Consider the following 25,466-nt stretch of genomic DNA (forward strand, 5'->3'; position numbering starts at 1 on the left):
GGAGGAGAAAGCTGCGGGCGCTCAGGTCCGCTTCTCTCGTCCTTCATGTTGTTTCCCTGTGATTCTGTCAGTGACCCCTGAGCGCCCGTAAACACACAGGGTACAAGGCCTCATCTGAAGCCAGCAGCAATAAAAATGAGTAATGATTGCCTCTTTCTCTCTGTCTCTTTTCCCTTTGCAGACAAGCCAGCCTAAATGAGGCAGCCGAGAAGTATTACGAACAAGCGGCGAGCCTGAGACCCAACGTGAGTAACAAAAAAAAAGAAAGAAAGAAAGCCCTGATGGACACGGTGCAATCAGTCGGGTAGTTTTCCGATATTATTACTGCCCTTTCTGCCTCCTCACAACAGCCCTCATTGTCAGCCGAGCTCGGAGAAATGAGGGGCTCGGTCTTTACTGAGCTCAGAGGTTTGCTTGTGCAACATCCATCACCAAGTTCAAAGCTGAGGCCAGGGTAAGCAAAGTGAAAAGAATAATGAAAATAACACTCCGTCAGGGGACGGTGACATCTTGAGAATGAATGAGGGTTCTGTCTTTAAGAGCCCTGACAGGATGGGTCAAGCTCTTTACGTCCGGGGCCACATGGGGAGGGATGTTTGTTTGGCATCAGGTCACCGTGTTTATGTCTGAAGCTTGATTAGAAGAAGGAGCGAAATTAATGATGGAATACATCTGAAGAAAGATACACAGACGATAAAGTCTGGTTGTGTGTGCAGACAAACACAGGTTTAACCTACACAAAGTTCAACAAAACACAACAGAGAAAGTTAAGTATCACAAAGGGTTATGTTTAAGATGCCCACACAGGCCATGAATCTGAGCTCCGATCAGGTTCCGTTGAGTTTTTAACATTTAATTAAAGCCATGTGGAGAGTTAGTTAGAAAAATCATTTTTCCTATTGCTCCAGTTTAAATGCATACATGAATAATGAAGAACAACCACAGAGCTAAAGGTGAGCGTTGGAAACGTTTCCCCTCCTGGTGCAGACGCATATTTATGCTTTGCTCGCACTGACATGAGATGGAAACTTTGAGCATAATAAACACTTCATTATCAAACTCCATAGCTATAGTTTCACATGACACCCTCATTTACACCTACACAGAGCTCTGGATTTGAAGTTAGCATCCTCCGTCCACTGTTTCCACATCATGTCTTTATATCTTGCATATTTGTTTTCTGTTGTGAACAAAATTGATGAGCAAATTCCAGCAGCGTTCCCTTCAGTCTGACACAGACTTTATTGAAGTACAGATACAGTCTCTGCAGCAGCTGTTTGCACAGGTTGTATTTATAAAGTAAAATACCATCTTGCCCTGTAGGCAGACCAACCGAGGCCGTCTCTTTCCGTGCACGTTGCGTCATATTTGCATGGTTGTGTCTTCTTGGAGACAGAGGTCAGAGGTCAGGGTGCTCAGGGACCCTTTTTATGTGGAACACATTCCAACTTGCCTCCAACGAGAAAGCAGAAAGAAAACCACCATCAAAAATAGGAACTGAAGTTTGAACCATTATGAGGAAGAATATGAAAATTCCAAAGAGAGGGACTTTTTTTTGCCCCTATTTGGTCGCTTGTGTTTGACCGCCGTCTGCCATTTGCACTGCTTAATACGGAGTCACGATTATAATTAAGTATCTTCATCCATCTTCTTTCCCATCATCCTTTGTTCTCTGCGACGGGACTCGACTAAAGCCATGTATCCTGTCCATCTTCATTTGTCATTTCACGCTTTATTGCGGCTCGACTCTTCGCTCTCCACCGGTGTTTCTTATTAAGCGCACACGTCTGCTCCCACTGAGCGAGACAGGACAATTCCCTTCATTCAGGGGATTTAGACCCTTAGTCCCACGATTCCCTCTATCTAGATGAACTGAGCCCAATCGGATGCACGCTTGGCGTCGGCTGCCCTCCTCAACCTTTAACATCTGTACTCCCAGAACTTTCCCAATCTGCTCTGGTATTTTTTTGCTTAAGTGCTGATCTGCAGTCGTTACGTTCAGGTCATCCCCCGTCCGAGCCTCACGCTGAACACGGCACATGGCGCTTTACAGCGGAGGTTAATACGCCTCTACATCTGGCCGTGGTTTTGCTCCTACATGCCACTTTTGGCAGGGGCGGAGAGTTAGAGAGGTTACAAAGCAGCAGGAAATGAGAAAAAAATTAAAGCTTTTGACAAGGCTGTGTTCTGTAAAGTGTTGCAAAGTGCAGAGAAGAATCCACAAGAAAGGGTATAAATCACAAAGTCCTAAATATATGAAGGCGAGAGGGCAGTGTTTGTTCGCCGCGGCCTGCGGGGAGACTTGAGAAAGGAACATAAACTCAGGAATTGATCACTTCTGCATGGGGTGAAGGGAACCGGCTTTTGAACCTGCGCTGCAGCTTTACTGTGAAGGAAACCAGGAGTCAGTTGACTTTTTGCCCCAAGGGTTTTCGGGTTTCACCGTTTCATATGTTGCGCCCCTCAGTTCCTATCTATCTTCAGGGCTCGAGACGGTGTGCAAACAAATATGTTAGATTCTGCTCACTGGTTGCTTAAACCGGGGATTTCAATTTGATCAACGTCTCGATTGTTTTGAGTGCCGTTTTCAAGTGAAAATGGAAAAACTTTCTTTGCATTTTAGGTGTCGGTTTACAAGAAAGCAATGCTGGGAGACACTGAAAATGCTACTTTTTGAAAATGCTGCGTTTTCGTTTGAATTGTCGTGTAACTTCAGTCTCTTCACCGGCATCTCATTAATTCAATTCTACTTTTTCCTCCACAAACGTTGGATTCCAGTTTTCCTTCAGTGACACACGCCGTCTGACGCTGAGGCGTAGCTGTACGTCTTCAGAGGTCACTGACTTCCCTACTTGACCGACCCAATGGTAAAAAAGATTTTATCAATATAGAACAATTTTCTTCAGTTTAAAAGAGCTTTCCAAGATCTTCCCATTCAGACACATTCGCTGGCACACCGCTGAACAGAAAATCCTCAAAGATGACTTGAAAACTGCTTCACACCTACCGTTTGCAGTTTCTTCTGTGTGGTCCCTTCACTGCCACTTTTCACTGTGCCCATGTGAAAACAGAATTACTTTTTGGGAAGCAATTTTCAGACTAGTGCAACGGAGGAGAGAAAAAAAAGTATCACTAACTTGCAAATTGATCCCCTCCATAACTTTGTGGTTTGACCCCGGAGTGGTGGAGTCAAAGACGGGGTAATTTAAAGAGCAAACGGCCTCGGAGTTACCCCGGCCATTAAATTCAAGAACGCTGGTCGTTTTTGAAACACGGAGACTAATTTCTGTTTGGCTAAAAGATTGAGCTGATTGCACATTGTGAAGGAATCGCCTCACATTGAAACGGCACGGATGTTCGTTTTTGGGGTGAAAACAGAAGAGTTGTTAGTCATGCCAGCCTTCATTTCTGGCAGAGCGTCTGCGTTATGTTTCATATTTGCTGAGGAAAGAAATGGCTTCCTTCCAAAGGACAGTGGGATTACTCTCCAGTCTGTTTGATTTATTCAGCAGTTTAATTCTGCCTATGAGAAACGCAGCACTGTTCAACATATTGTTCTCATTCTCGCGGCGCATCGCTCATCCCACCTTGACAGTGGAAAAACAGAGATGTTTTGAGAGTTAAGTTACGCGACTCGGGTGGAGCGGCGCAGTGAAGAGGGCGGCAGTTCATGCAATCAACAGTATGGACAAAGTAAGATAAATGGTCTTCATATCTGTAAGCACTTGAGTTCAGAAACCTCCCTGTTACTCTTCAACCCCCCTATTTTAAACATGTGATGAAAGGGCATTTAGTTTTTCAGAGGCTTATATTCATGAAGAGTATTTTATTTAAAGTGCAATTTTATTTATATCAACTCAAATCCTCTTTTTGGAAGCTTCTGTATTTGCTTCCAAATTGACCTTTAAAGCCCTGTTTAGGAAAAACTGTTAATAACAGAAAAGTTAGGTTGTTGAAACTGTTTTTGCACTTTCATAATTTCCAAGGTATTCTTCTTTAAAAACAAAAAACACAAAAATTTCAGTTGCCAATTATTCCAGTGGTTAAGGGTTTGCTTTTTTCAGCATTGTGTGGCTTCTCTGCGTTACTCATTCGCATAACCCTGCACCGGATTTCTCATCACAACACATTTTGTCAAGCAAACACCGAGCGAGGAATTACTGCTAATGACTTAATAGGCAGTGAGAAGAAAATTGTTAGCTTGTGGCACGGCACAAACATAAACGTCAGGATGCTATAACCGTGCTTCATATGAGGAGACGTTGATGTACGAGGGCGATAAAAACATTAGAAAGTCACAAATGCTGCAATTAAAAACACACAATTGCCCCTTTTTTTATTGCAGCTGTTATTGGAATGCCCGTTGTTTCCCAGGAAGAACAATTACGGCGGTATAAAGCTGTAAAACGGTAGCCTCTCTACAGGGTGAGACATCTTTTCCACATTTAGGGGTTTAAATGATGATCAGATGTGGCTCCTCCTCCTCCCTCCTGTGGCCTGGATGCTCCACGGCGATACGACTGCGCCGCCGACACTCTTCCTCTACTTTACGTGCGCGTGACTCACTCGGCACGCCGACGATGGCTTTGCCCGTCGGCACCAGCCGGAGTAAACAGCATTTTCTTCCCGAGCCACTTCAAAGCGGCGGTTAGCAGCGTCTGTCGTCTGTGGCTCCAGAGCAGAAGACACGGCGACACGCGAGGCGGCAGAGGTCTGGGAGAGACGATGAGCCAGCAGCATGTGAGGCGCTGCTGCTCAGGTTCAGTCCCCAACTTCCCTCGCTTTCACCCATTTACCCACAATTACAAACAACTAAACTTTCTCAAATAGCGCCAAGCTAGCTTGGAGCCATTTTCGTTGCACGAAGTCAAATGGAGCAGAAGTTATCTGCTTCACTTCCTTCGATATGAGGAATCTTCAGATGACATGAGAGGTTTTGATATTTCACTGTATTTTGGCTCCAGAAATGATCAAAATTGGTTTTATGTTGAGATTGTTGTCATTTTCATGAGTAAATGTATGCTTTTGTGAAAATACACTAAATAAAAAAGGAATAGAAGGACTGAAGCAAAGCTATACAGCATTTTCTAAAACTAAAAATGCATATAAATGCAAACATTTGGAAACCAGGAATTTATCAAATCTCTACATAAAATCAAAAGAGTAATAATTTCCGAGCAGTACCCGAGTATGTTTTTAAAAAAGAGAACTTTTAATTGGGCGGTTGCTCTTGAGCCCGGATTAAAAATGTGAATCTTTTATCAGATTACGTCTAAACAGATCATTTGGTGTGCAAATCGCTCTCATTATTCGTCCATGAGCTCACTGCTGTTGTGCCACTGAATCACTGCCTTCAGGCCGACTTCAAGACGGCTGATCTCTGCAGCTCGGCGTCGAACCAGCAGCCTCGGGTTTTTTGAGTCATCGGACCGATTAATCAGGCACTAAAACGATGCGTATCTCTCTCTCTCTTTATTTTCTTGTGGCTTTCAGTATCCGGCAGCCTTGATGAACCTGGGAGCGATCCTCCACCTCAACGGGAAGCTGCAGGACGCCGAAGCCAATTACCTCCGGGCGCTGCAGCTGAAGCCGGACGACACCATCACGCAGTCCAACCTGCGGAAGCTGTGGAACATCATGGAGAAGCAAGGCCTGCGGACCACGAGCCCCTGAGCGCCGCCGCCGCCCCTCCGGCCCGACCACCTGCCATCTGCGCGCCAGATTGGCGGAAAGGGCGACCCTTTTGGCTCCTCGCTCGCTCGTGGCGAGCGGGAGAGACTCAGGGAGGATGTTTGCTCGGAAAGGCCACGACTGCGCCGCACAGCCTTCCTAATGACTCCTGAGCTCTGCACACAACCTCAGGCTAGCAGCTTTCCTCACAGGCATTGCTCACCGGTTGGCAGGCGCGTTGTGGTATTTGGACTTGGTGGAACTTTCTCCCCTCCGTCTCCTTTTTTCCCTCTTTCTCTCCTTTTATAATAACAATAGCACTTGAACTTGAAGCGAGACCTTAGGTACATCCTTCAACATTTGTGATGAATCACTCTTTCAAAACACTTTGTTTTTGTTTTCTTAAAGCTGTTCATGCTAACATGTCAAGAAACGAAGAGTCTCATACTGTCCGTCTGTCCAGATGCTGTAGCATATAGTGGCAACAGTAAGGTGGACACTATCCAAGTTAATCAAGTTAAGATCATCTCGCCTCAAATCTCCAGTCTGTGTGTTTGTTTCACTTTAATTTACTTGTGGGATTTCTCACACGACACTGTGAGGATTTCCAGATTTTGTGTAGCAGGCATCTTAATATCTAGTGAAAACTTGAAAAGGGAATATACATTATTAGCCATTTGCAGCACAGCAGCAACCTCCACCAAGACTGAATTTTGCCAAATGAGAGCATGTTCTTGCCTCAAGGCTGAAAATAAACATCAAGAATAAAATTCACATTGTATGTCGCAGACAGTGTGACACTTACAGCTACTTCTTCTGCTAAGATTAGAGAGTCAACATAAAAAACAACAACAAATCTATCTGTAGCAGTAAGAAGCTAGAAAACAGAAAAATGAAGCTACCTTCTGGTCTCCAAGTCGCAGACTGTTAAGAGACGGTACTGTTAGCTGAGTACGAGGCTTTCAAACACACCCCGGTGTGTTCAGCAGAGCTGAAACGGATGAAGGAGTTCCTCTGACCAAATACAAAAAGCTACGTCTCGGAAACGCAGAACAAAGTGCACAATCATGGCACGTCCAAGGGAAACGTCTTGATACCTTTGTGTTGGAATAAAGTGATTTCAGTGTGTTTGTATAAATGAATCCTAATATATACCTGCATCGTGTACAGTAGACAGAAAATCATGCAGCGAAAAAGTAGCCAGCAAAACGTGGAATCTGAGCAACTTTGGCTTACAGCACCAGTATTACCCATAATTCCATGTTCTCAGTCTTTAGGTCTCATTTGTACATATTCTGTGTGATGAACAGTGTTTGATTCTGCAGTAAGTGGAACGGCACCTTCCTGGAAGGCAGAGATGTACAGTATCTGTGATCGTTTTTAGTTATTGGCCACGAAGCTCCTCAGCTATCAGTAAGTTATTGCAACAGAACCAGCTGGCACTGTGTTTTATGTTCAGTTTTTCTCATGTAAAATGAAGTAAGCTTGAAGGAAGGTGTATGTTTGTGGTCATGACTGAGTCATACCTCCAAACACACTTCAATGTCCCACTGTAGGTAGAAACAGACCAACACACACACACACACACACACACACACACACACACACAAATGAAGATAAAGTCTTTGAATATTTGTCACTTTGTTGCGGTCGTAATGCTGTTAACACCGTTGCGTTTTTGACTACGACGGTGAAATGAAAATGTTCATTATGTCAGTCACAGCTCACACTCAGCCCTCGTCCAGATGTGCAGATTTCACATGTGTGTATATATATATATATATCTATATATATGAAGTGTTTATGAAGAAACACCCATATTGTTACTGCTTGAGTGAAGGTGTAAAAAGAAAAAGAAAAAAAGGTGTTTCACTCTGTGTCTCTGCTCAGGGATCTCAAGCAGTGGGCTGTTGCAGACACTTGTTCACAAAGCGTTTACTAAATTAAAATTTATTTTTGAAAGTTGTATTTGTATAAATTATCAAGATTTGTAGCCTCTCTCTCCTTTTTGTAAGATGAAAAGAACGAACAATGTGCCAGAACAGATTTTTTTTTTCTCCCAATGTTGCTTTTTTTTTTCCACAATAAAATTTATGGTGTTTGGCTTTTTTTGCAGCTATTTTTGACTACTCAAAAAATATGAATACAGTGGGGAAATTTCAATTTATTATAAATTAATTCCACAAAAAAATCTAAGCACTGTTATTTTCTTCTTTGGTTTTAAGTCATAATTAGAATTTAAAATATAGCTGTCCAACAGATATTTAGGAATATTGGACATTTTGACTGATCAGTTAATTCAAAGTAAATAAATATTTGAGCGCGTCTAGTTCAGGGGTGTCAAATTAACTCTAGTGGAGGGACAGCATACAGGCTGATTTCATCTTGAGTGGGTCGAACAGGTAAAATAGTGTCGCAGCAACCTTTAAATTTAAAGGTTTCTTTGATGTTTCTGTCAGGTTTGAGCCCAGCTGCAAGCCTGAAATAGGGAGACAAGAGAACACACCAGCGAGAGGAACCAGGCAGAGACATATCAGTTTTACTCGTGAAGGGAGAGACAGCTTGCTCCATCAGGGCAGCTTCCTTCATCTGCAAAGAGCTGCTCATCCCCAAGCTTCTTTATTAGGATATTAGTGGGCGGTTACAGTCTGATAATGCACATTCTTCTCTGGGTACACATGCTTGTAATTTTCCACTATATGCATAATTATTTATGGGCCCTTAAGGGTTTAAATATTCCAGACATGAGAAATCAGTAGTGTAAGCATGAAACAGTGATGATAACTGCATTATCCCAACAGTTTCGGAGACTATACGAAATGAAAAAAATGTCTATTTTTCCAAATATGAACATTTGCTTCCAAAACTTGCTGCCATCTCAACATGAAGTTATTTAATGAAGTCCTGCAGGAGCCAGATGGGTGATTGTGACGTGGCACAGATGAGTGCAGCATAGTGGTGGTGGGAGTGTCACCGAGTCTGAAAGGTGTCGACTCACCGGGGTCACTGGCTGTTTGAGTGGATGAGGAAGTGAGGTGAGCTCGTAATATCATATAGTGTTGCTGTAAAAGCTCTGTTCTTCATCTGGACTGGTCACTGGAAAGAATAAACCCATCACTGCTGACAAGAAAGAATCTTGGAGGTTTGACTGGAACGCACGTCTGGCAGAGAGCAGCGGCTTCAGTCCACAGCGGCCCTCAGTTAACACCTTGTTTTGCCGCAGTTATTTTCATCAACAGAAAATATGACTGCCTCTGTGCCCTCAGTTTGGCTTCACTTTTTTCTCTTTACTTTGATTAAACCTAACACCTCTCAGGAAGGACGTGAGGATCTGCAAGAAGATCACGAGAGCATGCAGGATGTGGACATCCTTGAAATGAATGTTGTGGATGAAACCGGGAATGTCTGCTTCCAAAGGAGAATAATACGTCGGTCAATTCGGGTACAATCTCAACTTCAAAGTTTTCAGGCATTCACATGGTCATTTTAGAGCAGAACTAGGCTTTATTCGGATTTAAATAGGAATAAAAAGTACCACGTTAACTCACGAAATGAAGCACCACCTGGAGATGACGGTGATGAAAATGAAAACTTTTACAGAAGTGAACACACACTGCTGAATGAAGAAGCCTCCAGAAGTTATGGTCAGAAGATGAAGGAAGAGATCCAGAGAAGGACAGACCTCTGCTGTTTGTTTTTATGTAATTATGGATGCTTGTTCCTTGGGAACCATAAAATTAGATGTGGGGTTCCCCAAGGTTCAACTTTAGGTCCCATTCTTTTTAACCTCTACATGCTTCCTCTTGGGGACGTCATCAGGAGACACGGCATCAGTTTTCACACTGATGATGATCAGCTGTACATCGCCGTGTCTCCTGATGGCTCAGGACCAATAGAAACCCTTTTTAACTGTATTTCACACATCAAGTCATGGATGGCAGTGAATTTCCTACAGCTCAACCAGGACCAGACTGAGGTTTTAGTTATCGGTCCCGAAGGCCAAAGAGAGAAACTTTTACCAAAACTACTAGATTTTAAACCAGCACAATCGGTTAAAAGCCTAGGCGTGATTTTTGACTCTGAGCTGAATTTCATCCCACATATTAAAATATACCTAAGATTGATTTTTATCATCATTTTATGATCATAGCCAGAGTCCGCCCATTTCTTTCTCAGGCCAGCACAGAGGTGCTAATGCAGCTTTTATCTTCTGCCGGTTAGATTATTGTAATGCCTTGCTCTCTGGTCTTCCCAAAAAGAATATCTCAAATCTCCAACTATTACAAAACTCAGCTGCACCTGTGCTGACGAGGACCAGGGGGCGGGCCCACATTACATCAGTTTTACAGTCGCTGCATTGGCTCCCTGTCCGCTTCAGGATGGGTTCTAAAGTTCTCTTATTAGTTTTCAGTGTCTCAACGGCCTTGCTCCTTGTTATTTAACCGTTTTTACCATATGGACCCTTGCGGGCCCTGAGGTCCTCTGGCAGCGGCCTACTGTGCATCCCAAAATCCAGAACCAAGACCCACGGTGAGGCGGCCTTCAGCCACTACGGCCCCCGCCTGTGGAACAGCCTGCCGGAGAACCTCAGAAACGCAGAGACTGTTGATATTTTTAAAGGAAGGTTTAAACTTCTCGCAAAAGAAGAAACAGAAAATGACAAAGTAGTCGGGTCTTGTTTATCTGAGCCACTTTACGGACATCGGGACGATGGAAGCAAGTACAATATATGGCCGATCTGTTTTGGAAACGCTGGATAAAGGAGAGCTTTCCTCAGCTTCAGGAGCGGCAGAAATGGCAGCGCACCAGACAGAATCTTCTTCCAGGAGATATTGTGATCATCATGGATGAGCAGCGGGTTCAGCCCACAGCAGCCTTCAATTAAGACCTTGTTTTGCCTCAATAAATCCTTTGGGTAAAAATGTACAACCACATTTTCTAGCCTTTTGCATGTGTGTTTTTACAAGCTCACTCTGACAGAATCAGTTTGAAGTTAATGCTTTCATGTCAGTATTGAATTAAAAATTTAGTTAATTTTGGTACAAAAAAATTGTCCAACATCAGTTGCATTTGCAAACTCACCCTGACAGCATGGCTTTGAGGCTCGTTTGATAGCAACAAGATATCCGTCTTTAATGGCAGCAACACCGATATCTCAGCTCAGGTCCCGGTGTTGTGTCTGCTACTCTTAAAAAGTTTATTCAAAAAGTTTTATATGAATTTTTTCATATTTTTCTTGGTGGTTTGTCCAGATTGGAGCCTCTGACAGGCTGCTTTTCGCCCACGGGCCTTATGTTTCACACCCCCTGGTTTAGTTAATGTGTTATCTCACTATTAATTTGTTGAGGTGCATCTGCACTGATGAATACATGAATTCTGTGGACTTTTACCCAACATCTAAGGTTTAAAGTCAGGATTTCTTCATCCCCATGTGGGGGAATTGGGCTTAATGGGGGTGGTCTTCCATGCTGTGGAACCGGCTTTACAGGGCATTTAAAGTCCCCCCCCCCTGCAAATTTGCAAAAATGTGTCATAAAATCAAGTCAAATGGAACTCCTCTGCTTTGAACTCCCAACAACAAAGAAGACATGTAAATATTACCATATGGAAAAAGGGTAGCAGTGTGTGTGCATGTGGCCGGTGTGCGTGGATCCTAACCGCCCCCACAACCCGGGCCCCGCTGACAAGCGAAAAGGCCCTTCCCTGCGAGAGCAGCAGCCGGCCTCGTAATGGTTCTCACATGTTAGCAGGGAAGGTCTGCTCCCATGATCCCAGCTCGCCACGGCGCCCAGAGGAATGCACGGGCCCGGCGCGCACCGGCCCGTCCAGCTCGACTCTTCTCCTCATGACACAGGTGCGCCTCACTTCGTCCCGGCGCGTAAAATAAGAGGCCGACGTTCTGGTCTGTTGAGCTGTGCAGTCATGCTACAAAAGCAACGTAGGTTTATTTCCTCCCATATGAAACAGTGGGCATGTGGCTTTATTCGGATGTAACGTTACTGAAAACTGGAAAGTGCAGCTGTAAACTTGGAAACAAATTCAGGAGGCGGTCGGTGATTTTAACCTCTCCCTGGACTCCAGTATTTTTGGTCTTGTCGCTTACAAACAAGATGATACATCTCATGGGGTTTATCTAATTATCTAATGATGTATCTAATTTCAAAAGCAGTTTTTGAAACAAGTAGGTTCACATCATTATACATCAATAAGTGCAACTGTTAGGTAAGAAAAAAGGACTTAACCTAGGAATACATGTTGCGTCTCTACTGTTGATTGTAAAATGTCATATGGAAATGCGCTCATCCATAAACTGCCAATAGCATTCTTTTAGATTCTTTACATCTTTAGTCATGCAGCTACACTGTCTCTTCAAAATACCGTTTGCACCACGAGATTCAGCTGCTGCTGGCAAAACACTCTTGCTTTCATTCCTGCTTCGTTTACACGACTCTGCATATCAATGGCCTCTAAATAAACGGCCGTGTTTTTTGGAATCCTGTGTCTGTAAACCTCTTGAAACACTCGAGTGTTTGAGTGCTTGTGTGAGCATTGTGACAGTTCTTCCCAGCACAGCTTGGATCCGAGTGGTAAAGATGGAGAAAAGCTTCCCACTGGCTCCGTCATTATGCTACAAAAGAAACACTGAAATGAAATAATCAACAGAAATTCACACTGATCTGAAATAACATGAGGTTCTCAACATGCGGTCCTGGCCTCCTTGAGGGGCGGGGGGCAGAGATCAAAGCCTGATGCTTCTTCTGCACATGTAAAATTAAAACATAACCTTTTTTTTTTCTTTTTTTTTTTAAATGTGGGTTGGAGGATTCCGCAGTTTTAATATTAATGACAGGAGATGTGTCTGTCATCGCTCGGCTTCACTCATGTTTGGGTGATTCAGGTCCTGTTTACATGATTTTTAGTGAAAACAGAAAACTTTTGTTGTGTTTTTGGGTCATTTACATGAAAACAGAGCTCGGGGTCACTGAACACTGAAACGCTGCTCCTGAACACCACGGCCGTGGCAAATATTCTTCTGCACGAGTGACCAGATGGAAAATAACAATGGCGGACTCCAGAGTGGCATGACTTTGTCAATGCCAGTGTCCGAGTACTCGCCACTGTAATGTTAATTGATAATGTTCTTTGCATAGTTTCATTACAAAAAACTAACAGCAGCACCCAAACAGGAAATCTCAAATGTAATTTAACTTTTTCTGTGAAAATACACAGATGTTGAAATGAACTGAAATGACTTGAATCTTCGGAGGAAATCAATCTCTTCTTCCCTTCACTCGTGTCTGAGCACTGAGAAAGGAGCTGGGATTCAGTCTTATTATGGTCTGATCTGTAAAATATTCCCGCTGCTATCAAACAAATGTTTTTTTGTTTTGTTTTTTGTGGTATGAACTATCATGACTTTGATGCTGCGTGCCTGAGCCGGGCTTCGTTCGAGCGCCGGGCTGTGCGTGATGCTGAGAAGTCCTTCCCTCTGGACCCAATACCCACTGTTATTATTTGATAGAAGCAGCATTAAGATGAAGCTCCAGCATGGGATGCAGACTCTGTCTCACATTATTGAAGTGTTTTGATGTCGAGGGAGGAAATTGTCTTTCCCTGGCATTGTGTTACAGGGCATTAGGTTCTACTGCAGCCCGGTTTAACGGGAGGTCGTGCTTCAAAACGCAAATTGGTAAATAAAGCATGGCAAAGCAGACAAGCATGAAGATTTGAGGCCCAGTTTTGTGTCGAGTCTCTCAACATATTTCATGCCCTCGGGACGACTGATATGTAATCTGCATGCACGTTTAGGCCAACCGTGCGCCGTGGATGCTGCTCCAGCGTACTCGATTTAAATAAATGCCTCATTATCGTACAAGGTTCAGTGAGTAAATATGCATCGGAGCAAAGAAAAACATGCATGCAATACAATTTTTTGTTTGTTTGTTTGTTTGTTGTCATTTTCATCACAAATAGTCTACATGCTACAACAAATAAAAATGTTTAACTTTAAATTTAGAGGTTATGCCACTATATTACCGGTCCACTCAGGATGTGGCCCCTGAATTGAAATGTGTTTGACACCCCTGTTCTAAATGGATTTGCAAAATAACCTTCTTGTGCTTCTTCGATACAAATGCTGCATAAAATCAGTTCTTTTGTACCTTCTGTTACCAAGAAGATCTGTTAAAAGAAGTTCTCAGGTTCACTCCCAGAGTAACTCGAGTGCAGTCCTGAGAAAAGCACAAACCAAAGTCATGATGACAGACTTCGGATGTGGCTGCATCTTTGCATCGGATTGAACTGATGTGCTGTTTGGAGTGGGGTTAACCTAAATTCACAAAATCACTGTGCAGGAGCAGCAAATAAAATATCAAAACACACCAATTTGATCAAAGAGGTATAATTTCACATCTTTTTGTGCAGAAATGGTGCATATCTACAGTCCCGGTCATGCACTCTCAGCATTTAAAACAAAACAGACTGCAAGAAAATGCAATTCTCTCCTAATCCGTGTCTTCTCTTCCACCCTGACCACATGAAAGTCAGTCTGGTAAAATGACAGCACATTCATCAAAATGATACTGTCAAATCCTGAGCTTTCAGGACTTTAAGTAGATGTGCGATGTAATAACAACGGAGTGGAACGGGTTTTTGATACTATCGCTGAAATTAGTGTATGTAGAGCGCTCTCTGGCACTCCACAGGAAATGAACACATTGGGTGGTTCTCTGTCTACCACACCATAAATCTTCCCTTCCACGCTAATGCGCTCTATATTTGGTTTTCAGATTTCACACCAGCCTCCTGACAAGTGCAATATGTGTTTGGAAATCGTCTTATGAAAAGTCTGAGGTTGAAGCTGCTGATGTGTGTGATTCCCATAACTCAAAAGTTTCAGAGTTTCACTGCCAGGTCATTACTGGATGTGTCTAATTGTTGGCGACGCATTGCACGATCACCTTCCTCTGTTTGGGAGAATCGCTCATAGCAACCGTTAACATACATTCATGCTTATGTATGATCGGGTGAGCTTGTGCATGAGCACAATGCGGACATGAAAAAGGAGTCGGAGACAAAGTCCAGATCCCCGTTTCCTCAAAATGACCACCTCTGAGGATTTACAGAGCACTATTAACAGCCAAACCCTAGAGGCCTCATGAACACACCTAAACATCTCAGGAAATGGTGCCTTTTTTTTTTTTTTTTTGTCCGCACTGACAGAAGGTACTTTGTCTTCCCTCTTGCCCTCATCGACGCAGTCAAACTTACGAACTGGAACAATACGGCGTGTGTTTAAGAGTGAACGCATGCATTAGGGTGCACACACAGTCGTGTGTATGTGTGTGAGTGTGTGCGCATGTGTGTAGAAGCCCAAGAGGAAGCAGGTGCGTGTCCAGACGTCAGGCCTGATTAGTTCCAGAGAAAGAGACGAGATGTGAAGATTCAGCAGCGCATTGTCAAAACAAAACACTTCTCTGGAGACAGCTGGATTTCCATTCAGACCGTCACAGGCTCTGCTTGCATGCTTAGCGGCTGAAGGACTCCAAGGGACAGTATTTATAGGTGGGGTTGTGTGAGAGGGGCAGCGGGCTCGGGGCTCCTGTGGGCTTCGCTCGCCGCCTCAAGAAGATCAATGTCATGCAACACAGGGATGAAAAGGAAATTCTCATCTGACCTGCAGGGAGGTGATTCTCATGATTTAACGCACTCTGACAGCCATGGTGGAGGTCCTCAACCGTACGAACAACGGCGCCGGAGCACGTTGCATGAACTCTCCTATTTTGGTTTAATCAGAGGACTTAAGCATGCCGAATGTGGCGTTGCTCTGGCGAGGAGCAGATCAGCTGTCATTGCTCAAACTCTCAACTTGGGAGGTTGGACTCACTCAAGAAGTGATTACCAAATGGTCTTCCATATTAACATAATTGCACATTACACACAAGTGTGTCTTTTCTGACATTTTCTTTTTTCCTTCCTTGCAGCATTAGGAAGAACGTGATCGGGCCTCGGGTTCTGCAGGAGCAGGTGGTTTGATGACGAGCAGCAGATGTTGGAGTTTACTAAAACACCAAACCTCAAGTTGCTCCTGATGGATATTAATCCTCTTGTCTGACAGCTTAGGTGACTGCAACCAGACTTTCATTTCAGTCCAGCCTGTTTAATCGTGATCATGGAAGGCAGTGTTGAATCCTGGTCCTGAAGGACCACAATCCTGCACTCTTAATCTGCTCCAACACACCTGAATCTGATAAGGAATGTCAAGGACAAGCTCTGATGAGAGCCTGATAACAAGCTAATCATTACAACCAGCTGAGCTGGAGCAGGGAAACGTATTAAATTTGCAGGGCAGCAGCCTTCAGAGCTGGGATTAGACACGTCTGACCTGTGGCTTCAATGTCCAATCCTCGCGCTGGAAGGCCAAAGCCCCGCGCATTTTCCTCTCACAAAGGAATCCCATGAAAGCATCATCATGCAGCTTTGCTGAAAGCCTGATAATAAAATGGATGTTTGGGCACACAGAGAATAAAAACACATTAAAAAGATGATGCAGCATCCCTGGATTAAACAGAATCTACAAATGGCGGAGAAGTCACAGATTTCATTTAGAATATCTTCCCTTTCTCAAGGACACAAAAACATTTGGAAAAATTGAATTGTGTTGATACAGATTACTTGCTTAAATTTTTGAAAAATGCTGAGGATTCTGCAGTTCTTTCACCCACTGCCGTCAGTTTTTAACTAATAGCGAAAAGGTCACAACAAATCAATATGTTTCCTCAGCACGAACTTTTCAGATTCCCTGAACTCAAAACAGAAGTCGCTGAAATAGAAACGCTGTGACTGTTTTGACTGACAGTGGGGGTTCAGCTGAAGCCCAGCCGAACGGTACAACCGCAGAGAATTTGCTCTGGAAGGATCCACAAAGTCACACGTCGCTCTGCGCCGGATTGACTGTCAGCCAGTCCGCCACAAACATCACTTTCCATTGCGTTGATCCGGAGGCCACTGCAAGCTCTTTCACTCACTGCAATCTGAATACAGATGTGCTTCTTGTTCATTTTAGCTGCTACTGCAACTGTGTTCATTGACAAATACCTTTTTTTAAGCACCTCTTGGATAATGGCTCTGAATACAGCTAAAAACACAAAAACTGGAACACAGAAGGGATGGGATGTGGACAACCTGCTGGGATCTGAACCAGGAGGCGGATTTTAAGAGGGACTGGTTGGACGTGATAAAACATTCAAGAAATTGCAGCAGCAATTACCTTTGAATTGCTATTAATATTTATCCTTATTTGAGGTTTCCAAGATATTCTGAAAGTTCTGATGCATACATTGAATCCTGCTGCTTTAAAGCAGATCAGCGGCTTCACACGCTGCACAGGAAGTGCAATCCCACGAGCCCAGATGAAGAACAATAGACCCTGCCCAAGTGCCCGAGCCTGACCCCATGGGAATGGGACAAGGAAGATTACATTCTGTGTGTCTGTGTTTGTATATAAAACACTCAGTACATTGAACTTAATGGGTTCAGTCGATAAGACGATCCATCACTCAGCTATTAGCCTTAAATGTATGTTTTTGAATGGTGAGCAGACCTGGAAAGACTGTTGTTTCCTCTACAAATCCAAGAGAAGTTGTTTTACAAATCATTTGGACTAAATGGCCTGAGTTTGTCCTGAGTTTTCGTCATTTGAATGTAAAAAAAAGTTTAATTATTCACTCAGTGCCAAATTAATCTGCATTATTTGTTTATTTTCATTTATTTTATCATGAAACTTATGATTCTGCATTTTCCAGTGAGCCTCCCGTGTCCTGTTCTACACAATAATGTTGTTAAGTGTGAATCCCCCCCAAAAAAGGATTGAAACAAAAATTATTAGAAGAATAAACTGAGGATCAAACATACAACATACCAGATCTCCACAAGTGCATGCTGAGCGAAAACATTGGATTTTGAAATTGCTATGAATGAATAAAGAAAAAAAAGCTGCCAAAGGCCAAAGTGGACTGAAATGGGAACATTTGGCTGCTTTTAATTTCAATTATATGTATATATTAATGCGTTAAATACATACAAAAAATCTGAAATTTTCAGGATTTATTGAGAAAGGCTGTCAATTCAAATAGCGACATGGTGGCATAACTTGCTGACTCATGAGAAATTAGCATTTTGTAATGAAATATCTCAGCGTTTTGAGCATCTCTTTTATTTCCCTCAAGAGCCGAACTGTTGGTAGAAAACTCTCATCCCACGTAGGGTTTCCTGTCACAATAATGAGTGTTTACAGTGCGAATGTAAATCATAATTTATCTCCAGGAGCTCCTGTGATTTCTAAAACACAGCTGGAGTTTGATAGGTCTACAACATTGTTTATCAGATTCTTAGCTTTTTTTTTTTTTTTATACACAAACGGCAACAGTTGAAGCGTTTCAGATGTTTAAATTCGTATCTATCACGCCATACCAACAGGTGGACGTCACAACATTCCTTCTACAGCATAACAACCCCCCCCCAAACATACAGCCGGAGCTATAAACAACCATCCTCAATGACCAGAAGAACAAAGACTCCTGCGGCCGCAGAGCGTCGACCTCAACAACATGAGATGTTCTCCGAGATGCTGAAACAAGCAACCTGCCAACCACCTTCAAAATATTGTTTGTTTACCTCGGTTGCTCGGTTTATCAGCACATGTTGCAGATTTTGGAGAATTTACAGGCAGCGATAGCCTGCAGGGGCCGTCTGGCCCGTCTTCCTCCTTTGCCAATATCCTTGACAACGTCAGGAATTTATCTCACATGACCACACAGAGTGGAAAAATTCACTCGCTCCTCGCGCACATCAATCTGTCCTCCCTCGAGCTCTGATCTCTTTTTATATACTCTGCAAATATTGACTTACAGACTGAACAGCGTTCAATTTGTTTCCCACCCCTCAAAAATTATGACATCAATATTTTTGTAATTGCAGGCGTGCCGCCGGTCAGCTTTTTCTTGGCTGGACCCCCCCTCCAAAGCCAAGTCCAGCATGTTATTTGTCTTTAGCGCAATGGGGAAGGCTGATTAAGCTCCTCTGAGACCCATTAGAGCCGGCAACCTGTCCCGCTCAGCCACCGCCGCCATTCATCACGCAAATCCAGAGCGCGGACGCCGAGCTCAAAGTGTACCACGCTCTGCTTTATTGCACCCCCACGTCAAATACCTATAAAAAATGTCTGCTGCTAACAACTGTAGACACTTCCTTTTTTAAAACTCCCAAAACAGCAGAAATGGGACACCAGTGGGTGAGCGTGGAAGGAGCAACAGGTCTCGTATCTGTTGGTTTTGGTGAGCGAGCTTTGACCCCCCCCGCGGCCCCGGCCCGTATCTGTTCTCCCTGCAGTAGCTGACCCAGGAAGTCGGGTCCTGGACAGGCGGCGGGCCGCTGTGTGTTATCCTACACTCCACTGGTGAAGGAGGTAATTTGCAAGTAGATTTCAGGACGCAGAGCACCAGGGTTCCAGCCTTGAGGCCCCCTGACAGCTCTGATATGAATTCCAATGGAAAACCTCTCCAGGCAGCGGTTTGGATGTCGACCAGCAGGTCTGACTGCGCTCCAGAAGAATCCTGGGGGCAGTTAATTCTGATACAAACAGCATGTTTGCCCCCCGTTTCTGGTTTTATTTCAACACAATATTCTCTTGAGCTAACGATTACGGCTATATTTACCACAGAAACTGGAGACCGCTGACACTGACCACAGATTCAAAACATAAAGATTATGGAGATATTTTAGGAAATGCTACTCATCTAATGTAAGTCATGGATCCCCCCCCTGACTGGAAATCAATATTTTGTGTGTGTGTGTTATCTATCGCCAACCTTTTTTTGGTTAGAATCAGCCCGTGAATAGCCTGTGGGTCTGGCACCTTTAAGCTTTCAGGATGCACTAACCAATGATGAAGTGTTTATTCATCTAAAATACATTCTGTGCTGGTAAAACAGTTAACATGCTTCACTACATTTCAATGCATTTTTGGTTGTGATGTGTCTGCAATTTACATCCATTTGAGCCTCAATGCAACCACATGTGGAGTCAAACACAAACAAGCTTTCACTCAGAAAATCCCCCGTTTTTTTGTTCTTCTGTGCACGACTTTTTGCAGATCAGCCCCTTTTTCTGAATAATGCCGATAGCCCCCCCATTACATGCCTGATCATAATTGATGCTTTTGATTGTGTCAAGTTTGCCATGTAAGCGGCACCAGGCCGTGGCCTTTCGTCATGAGAGGAGAAATTCCCAGAACAGCACGCACCCACGCTTCTGCTTTGTTTCAAACCAGCCAGAGGGGGAACATGAACAAAGTTCCCATTGAGAGCAAAGCTAAATGCTGATTTACAGCGAGATGACTTCAAAAACAAATCAATATGTAGTGATGTTTCATGAGTTAGGTGATCAGAAAATGAAGCTAAATCAAACTTTTGGTTGACTGCTTGCTATCAGACATTGCGCCTGTTTTTTTTTTGTTTTTTTCCCTGCTTTATTGGACTTTGAGTTCATTTTTAATGAGGGGCGCGTGAATTCCTACAAATATGCTGAACACCCTGACCTGTTCACCCAAGTGTGCTGTGCTGAAACCACTGCAAACACGTGCACTGAGAACAATACACTGATGGCGAGTACACCGAAAATAATTAATAGGAAGGTTCACATGATGTTCCCAAAGTCTTAAACACCCAAACAGTGACTACACACAACAGTTACTGTTTGCCACAAATGAAATAGTCAGCGAACATCCTTTAACTTTTCCGTCTGAAGCAGTAAAAGTGTTTTCTGGTAGCTGACGGGAAGTGCAGTTGTTTTGCTCTCCCAATGCTTTGTGTTTTAAACCACTTCAAATTGAATCCTGCTTTGATGCAGTTTTCTCCCAGCAGCGGATACTCTGCAGCTGGGCCTGAAATGAAAATGTTTCATTTGTTCTTTTATAGCTTAAAATGTGGTTTATGTAAGTTAAAAAAGAAATTGAATCCACACACAACCCAGTCCTGTTAGTTGGAAACATGGATTCATCTTGTTAACATCTCAGTGGGATCCATTGAATCTTGTCCACCGAGAAGTCCAGCGTCAGGAGGGAAGCCAAATGTTGGCTGGAGGAGACAGACGAGAAAAAAAAAATGTTTCTACTGTGTTAACTGTTGCTGTTTATTCTCCACAGGAAACACACCGAAATGCATAAACATCGAATTTCAGGTTGATCAGCTGTTTTGAAAACATCTACCATCTTAACAGAGAGCTGCATTGTGGGAATGCTGCTTTTCATTGACCCCAGGTATGGTTTGACTCACAGAGCAGCTCTTTGTGTGACAAACACCTGGAGGAGAAACTCCAGGAGGATGGAGGTGGCGCACAGGCAGGACTGCTCTGCTCTCCTGTTTTGTACGGTTTACTGTTCCCATCATGGCTTCTCCAGAGCACATGGGTTTGTTTCCACCATGTAAACTAACTGCAAACCAATAGATTAATCAAAATGAAAATAAAAAAATCAAAGTTTTGCATGACATCATTTAACAGTCAGTTTGACCTCTGTGCCATTTTGACTTCCAGAACTCTGACCTGACAACATGTCCAGTGACCTGCAAGGTGCTAAAAATGTTTCCCTCCAATTACACGTTCATCAGAATTTCCTGGAAGTCCCAAGAGATCATAAATCACTGCCAGGTCAGTCAGCTAAAACACTTGTGTTAATACAACATCAAGAGCAAATGACCCTTTAAATCAACATCTGTGGGCCACACTGAGCAGACTGCCCATTAGCTGGAAGTGCTGGAGACCACATGTGAACAAACGGGGACGGTGATTCACAGCAGGCGAAACAAAAAGGTACAGGTGAGAGGAAGAAAACCACGTAAAACCTCATCTTCCGTCACAGTGGGAGCAGGCTCCAGGGGGCTTTAATGCGTTTTAAGGCTCAAAAGAGTGACCTGTTGTTCACGCCCTAACTTATGTAACCTCTCAGCTACTGCCAGGGTGCACGCTGCAGCAGTGGATCAGCCAGGTCTCACCGGATGATTTATTACAGAAACAGTCTTACAGTTGATGTTTGGCGTCTAAGCTCTGACCCCTCGTGCCAGAAAGCACCGAGTTCAGCACAACAGAGGCTGGGGAGTGGCAGCAAATAATCTCTCTCAGGCAGAGATGTCTAACATAAGGCCCGTGGGCCAAAACCAGCCTGCAAGAGGCTCCATTTCACACATACAATGCATTGTTTGTATGTTCATTAAATGTTGCATGTTTAAAACATTGCATAAATGAGACCTGAATCAGGTGCAGTAGTCTCACAGAATTCCATACAAAGGCCATTAAAGGCAGCATTACTGTGGTCCAGTCAGCTGAGAATAAAAACACGCCTTAGAAAATAATCAGTGACTCAATTTTAGTCAACAGTCATGGGATCTGAAAACTGCAAGTACAGAAAATAAAAACTCCATTAGGGGTGTAGCATGAGAACATAAACTCTGCTAGATTTCATGTTACGGTGTGTGTGTGTGTGTGTGTGTGTGTGTGTGTGTGTGTGTGTGTGTGTGTTTCCTGTTGCTGAAATCTAATCGTTGATAAAGTGGTCAATATAGTGTTTTGAATCGACTGGTTTCCTTGGTAACTGGTGATCTACTTCCTGTAGCATTTCCTGCTGTGCATGGAGACAGACAATCTGATGTCAGAACAGCTGTTTCCATGACAACACTCCAATATGCAAGATCAAAGTAACCTGGTGGTGATGTCATCAGCTATCAAAGAGCAGTGTGAGACCAGAGAGCAAGCAGAGGTCACATCTGTCGGAGCACTGAACGGAGTAGCAGGATTCGCCGAGTGTCAGCTTAGTAATTTCCGGGATAATTAATATTTTGGGGATATCCAGTTAAACTATTGTTCTTAAAACTAGTTTGAATTCCACGCAAACAAAATGGTATCTGAGACTACAGAAGTGATTCCAACTGTTGGAGCGCCTTCACAAAACGCTGACTGGACGGAAAACGCATGCAGCGAGAAGTCCACCCAGCTGAGAGCGACGGTTGCATTGGCAGTGATGGAATTCCTGTCCAAGTTTGGCTGTGACCATACAGGAGACCAGGAGGAGTGGATCTCCCTGGTCAAACAGCTGGTCGACAACACGATGAAGGGGCTCTTCACATGCGACCTATGCTATGTGAAGACCAAATATCATAAAGACATCTTCAAAGGTGTCCTGGAGGACCTTCAGCTTACTTACAGTTTAAACCAGATGCAGTCTCTTGTAAAGTCCAGAGACCCAGGTTTTTTAACTGAAGTTGTTACTTCTCTTCAGAAAAGTGTGAAGGCAATTATTGCCCCTCTTAAAAAGAAGCCAAAGCAAAGCAAAGTCAAGCAGTTCTTGGTTTCCGTGGCCCTTGCAATCGTGACATTTGGCCTGATAGTATCCTTTGCAGTCGTTGTAGGTCTTGTTCTTGGCTGACCTTACGCTTGTCGCGTTGGCAGCTATGATCATCCTGTAAGACAAGCAAACTTTATAATTCATAGTACAGAAAACCCACAAAGAGCGAAATAGCATATAGGAGCCCCCAGATGGTGAAGCCTGGTAGTATCCTTTGCAGTGCTTGTTGGTCTTGTTCTTGGCTGACCTTACGCTTGTCGCGTTGGCAGCTATGATCATCCTGTAAGACAAGCAAACTTTGTAATTCATAGTACAGAAAACCCACAAAGAGCAAAATAGCATATAGGAGCCCCCAGATGATGAAGCCTGGTAGTATCCTTTGCAGTGCTTGTTGGTCTTGTTCTTGGCTGACCTTACGCTTGTCGCGTTGGCAGCTATGATCATCCTGTAAGACAAGCAAACTTTGTAATTCATAGTACAGAAAACCCACAAAGAGCAAAATAGCATATAGGAGCCCCCAGATGACGAAGCCTGGGGATCCTGAGGAGAGAGACTGCAGAGGTGGCCTGGCGACTAGGTGAGGGACAACGTTCAAGACAGACACAGGTGGGACTGATGATGTGCACACAGGAGCTGACATGGACAACCAGGCAGCATGGGGGGGTGGGACTCCAGGGTACTGACCTCCTGATACATGCCAGGTTTCACTGCTGTGTCATACCTGAGTCAGATGAGCTTTTCCGCCCACTCTTGAAAACTACTGGTACTGGTGTGGGGTTTTCTCCAGGAGCTCTGGTTTCCCCCTTAAATAGTTGACAGTGACTACGTTTACATGCACTCAATATTCAGGTTAAGGTCAATATTCCGGTTTCTGAATCATTTGGAATAACCCGTTTACATGCTTAAACAGACAGAGTTACTCCTGTTTACATGATCAGGGATCTCCCCATTCAAACCGCGGAGCACAGATGACGCCATGACTGCATTTGCACTTTATGCCACTAGGTGTGCTGTTTGCATGTTCAACCTTATTTTACACAGACACCACAGAGGAAGAAGGGCGCTGCAGGCTCTCTCTGCATGTTGTTAGAAAAAAGTAAGCCAGCGAGACATGGTAATATGTTTAATAATGCGATGCACCATTTTTTTCAGTAAAAGAGAAGAACTGAACGATCGTTTTGGCACATTCTATTTACTTAGTAGCAGTTAAACTGTGTCACAAGTAGTTCCTGGACTCAAATGACCGAGATTCCTTGCGGGTAGAACATGCGCAGAGCAGTATTTCATGTCCCTTTCGACCGGGATATTCCGATGCGCATTTATATGACCAGAAATTCAGGTTAGAAAAGGAGTAACCCAGGGGTAATATTCAGGTTTTTAAAAACCGGAATATGAGCATATTCAGGTTTTTGCACGTGTTTACATGGCTGTGCGCAACCGGGTTATTGCTAATATTCTGGTTAAGAAAGGGTTATTGGGTGCGTTTACATGCAGTCAATAACCCTTTCTTAACCAGAATATTCGCAATAACCCGGTTGCGCACAGCCATGTAAACACGTGCAAAAACCTGAATATGCTCATATTCCGGTTTTTAAAAACCTGAATATTACCCCTGGGTTACTCCTTTTCTAACCTGAATTTCTGGTCATATAAACGTGCATCGGAATATCCCGGTCGAAAGGGACATGAAATACTGCTCTGCGCATGGTCTACCCGCAAGGAATCTCGGTCATTTGAGTCCAGGAACTACTTGTGACACAGTTTAGCTTTTAGCTGCTACCAAGTAAATAAAATGTGCCAAAACGATCATTCAGTTCTTCTCTTTTACTGAAAAAAAAAACGGTGCATCGCATCATTAAACATATTACCACGTCTTGCTGGCTTACTCTTTTTCTAACAACATGCAGAGAGAGCCTGCAGCGCCCTTCTTTTTCTGTGGTGTCTGTGTAAAATAAGGTTGAACATGCAAACAGCACACCTAGTGGCATAAAGTGCAAATGCAGTCATGCCGTCGTCTGTGGCCGTGGTTTGAATGGGGAGATCCCTGATCATGTAAACAGGAGTAACTCTGTCTGTTTAAGCATGTAAACGGGTTATTCCAAATGATTCAGAAACCGGAATATTGACCTTAACCCGAATATTGACTGCATGTAAACGTAGTCATTGACTGCATGTAAACGCACCCAATGTTTCATTTTTAAAAATGTTAAAAAAAGTTAATAAGATTGGAAACTGCAACTATAAATAAACTCTTTCCTGTCTGTTTGTCCTGTTAATATCGGGAACCCCTCGTCCGTCTCTGAAGCTCAGTCTCTGATATCACCTGTTACATTATGTGACGGTCCCTGTCCTGTGGTCCTCCTCCTCCTGTCTGGGTCCCGCCTCGCTCCTCGCTCCTCCT

The 25,466-nt window shown here is 43.6% G+C and overlaps 1 protein-coding gene across 1 annotated transcript in view; it reads left to right on the forward strand.

Annotated features, from left to right (window-relative positions):
* The window catches only part of tmtc2b (transmembrane O-mannosyltransferase targeting cadherins 2b), an 89,307-nt gene extending 83,268 nt beyond the window's left edge, over positions 1–6,039 (forward strand). The window contains exons 11-12 of the mRNA XM_030096114.1: positions 182–245; positions 5,494–6,039. Coding sequence (XP_029951974.1) covers positions 182–245; positions 5,494–5,673 — 244 coding nt within the window. The 3' untranslated portion in view covers positions 5,674–6,039. The remainder of the gene's footprint in view (positions 1–181; positions 246–5,493) is intronic.
* Positions 6,040–25,466: the final 19,427 nt, after the last annotated feature.

The sequence above is a fragment of the Salarias fasciatus genome, chromosome 7, assembly GCF_902148845.1.
Source record: "Salarias fasciatus chromosome 7, fSalaFa1.1, whole genome shotgun sequence".
In the NCBI taxonomy this organism is placed as follows: Eukaryota; Metazoa; Chordata; class Actinopteri; order Blenniiformes; family Blenniidae; genus Salarias; species Salarias fasciatus.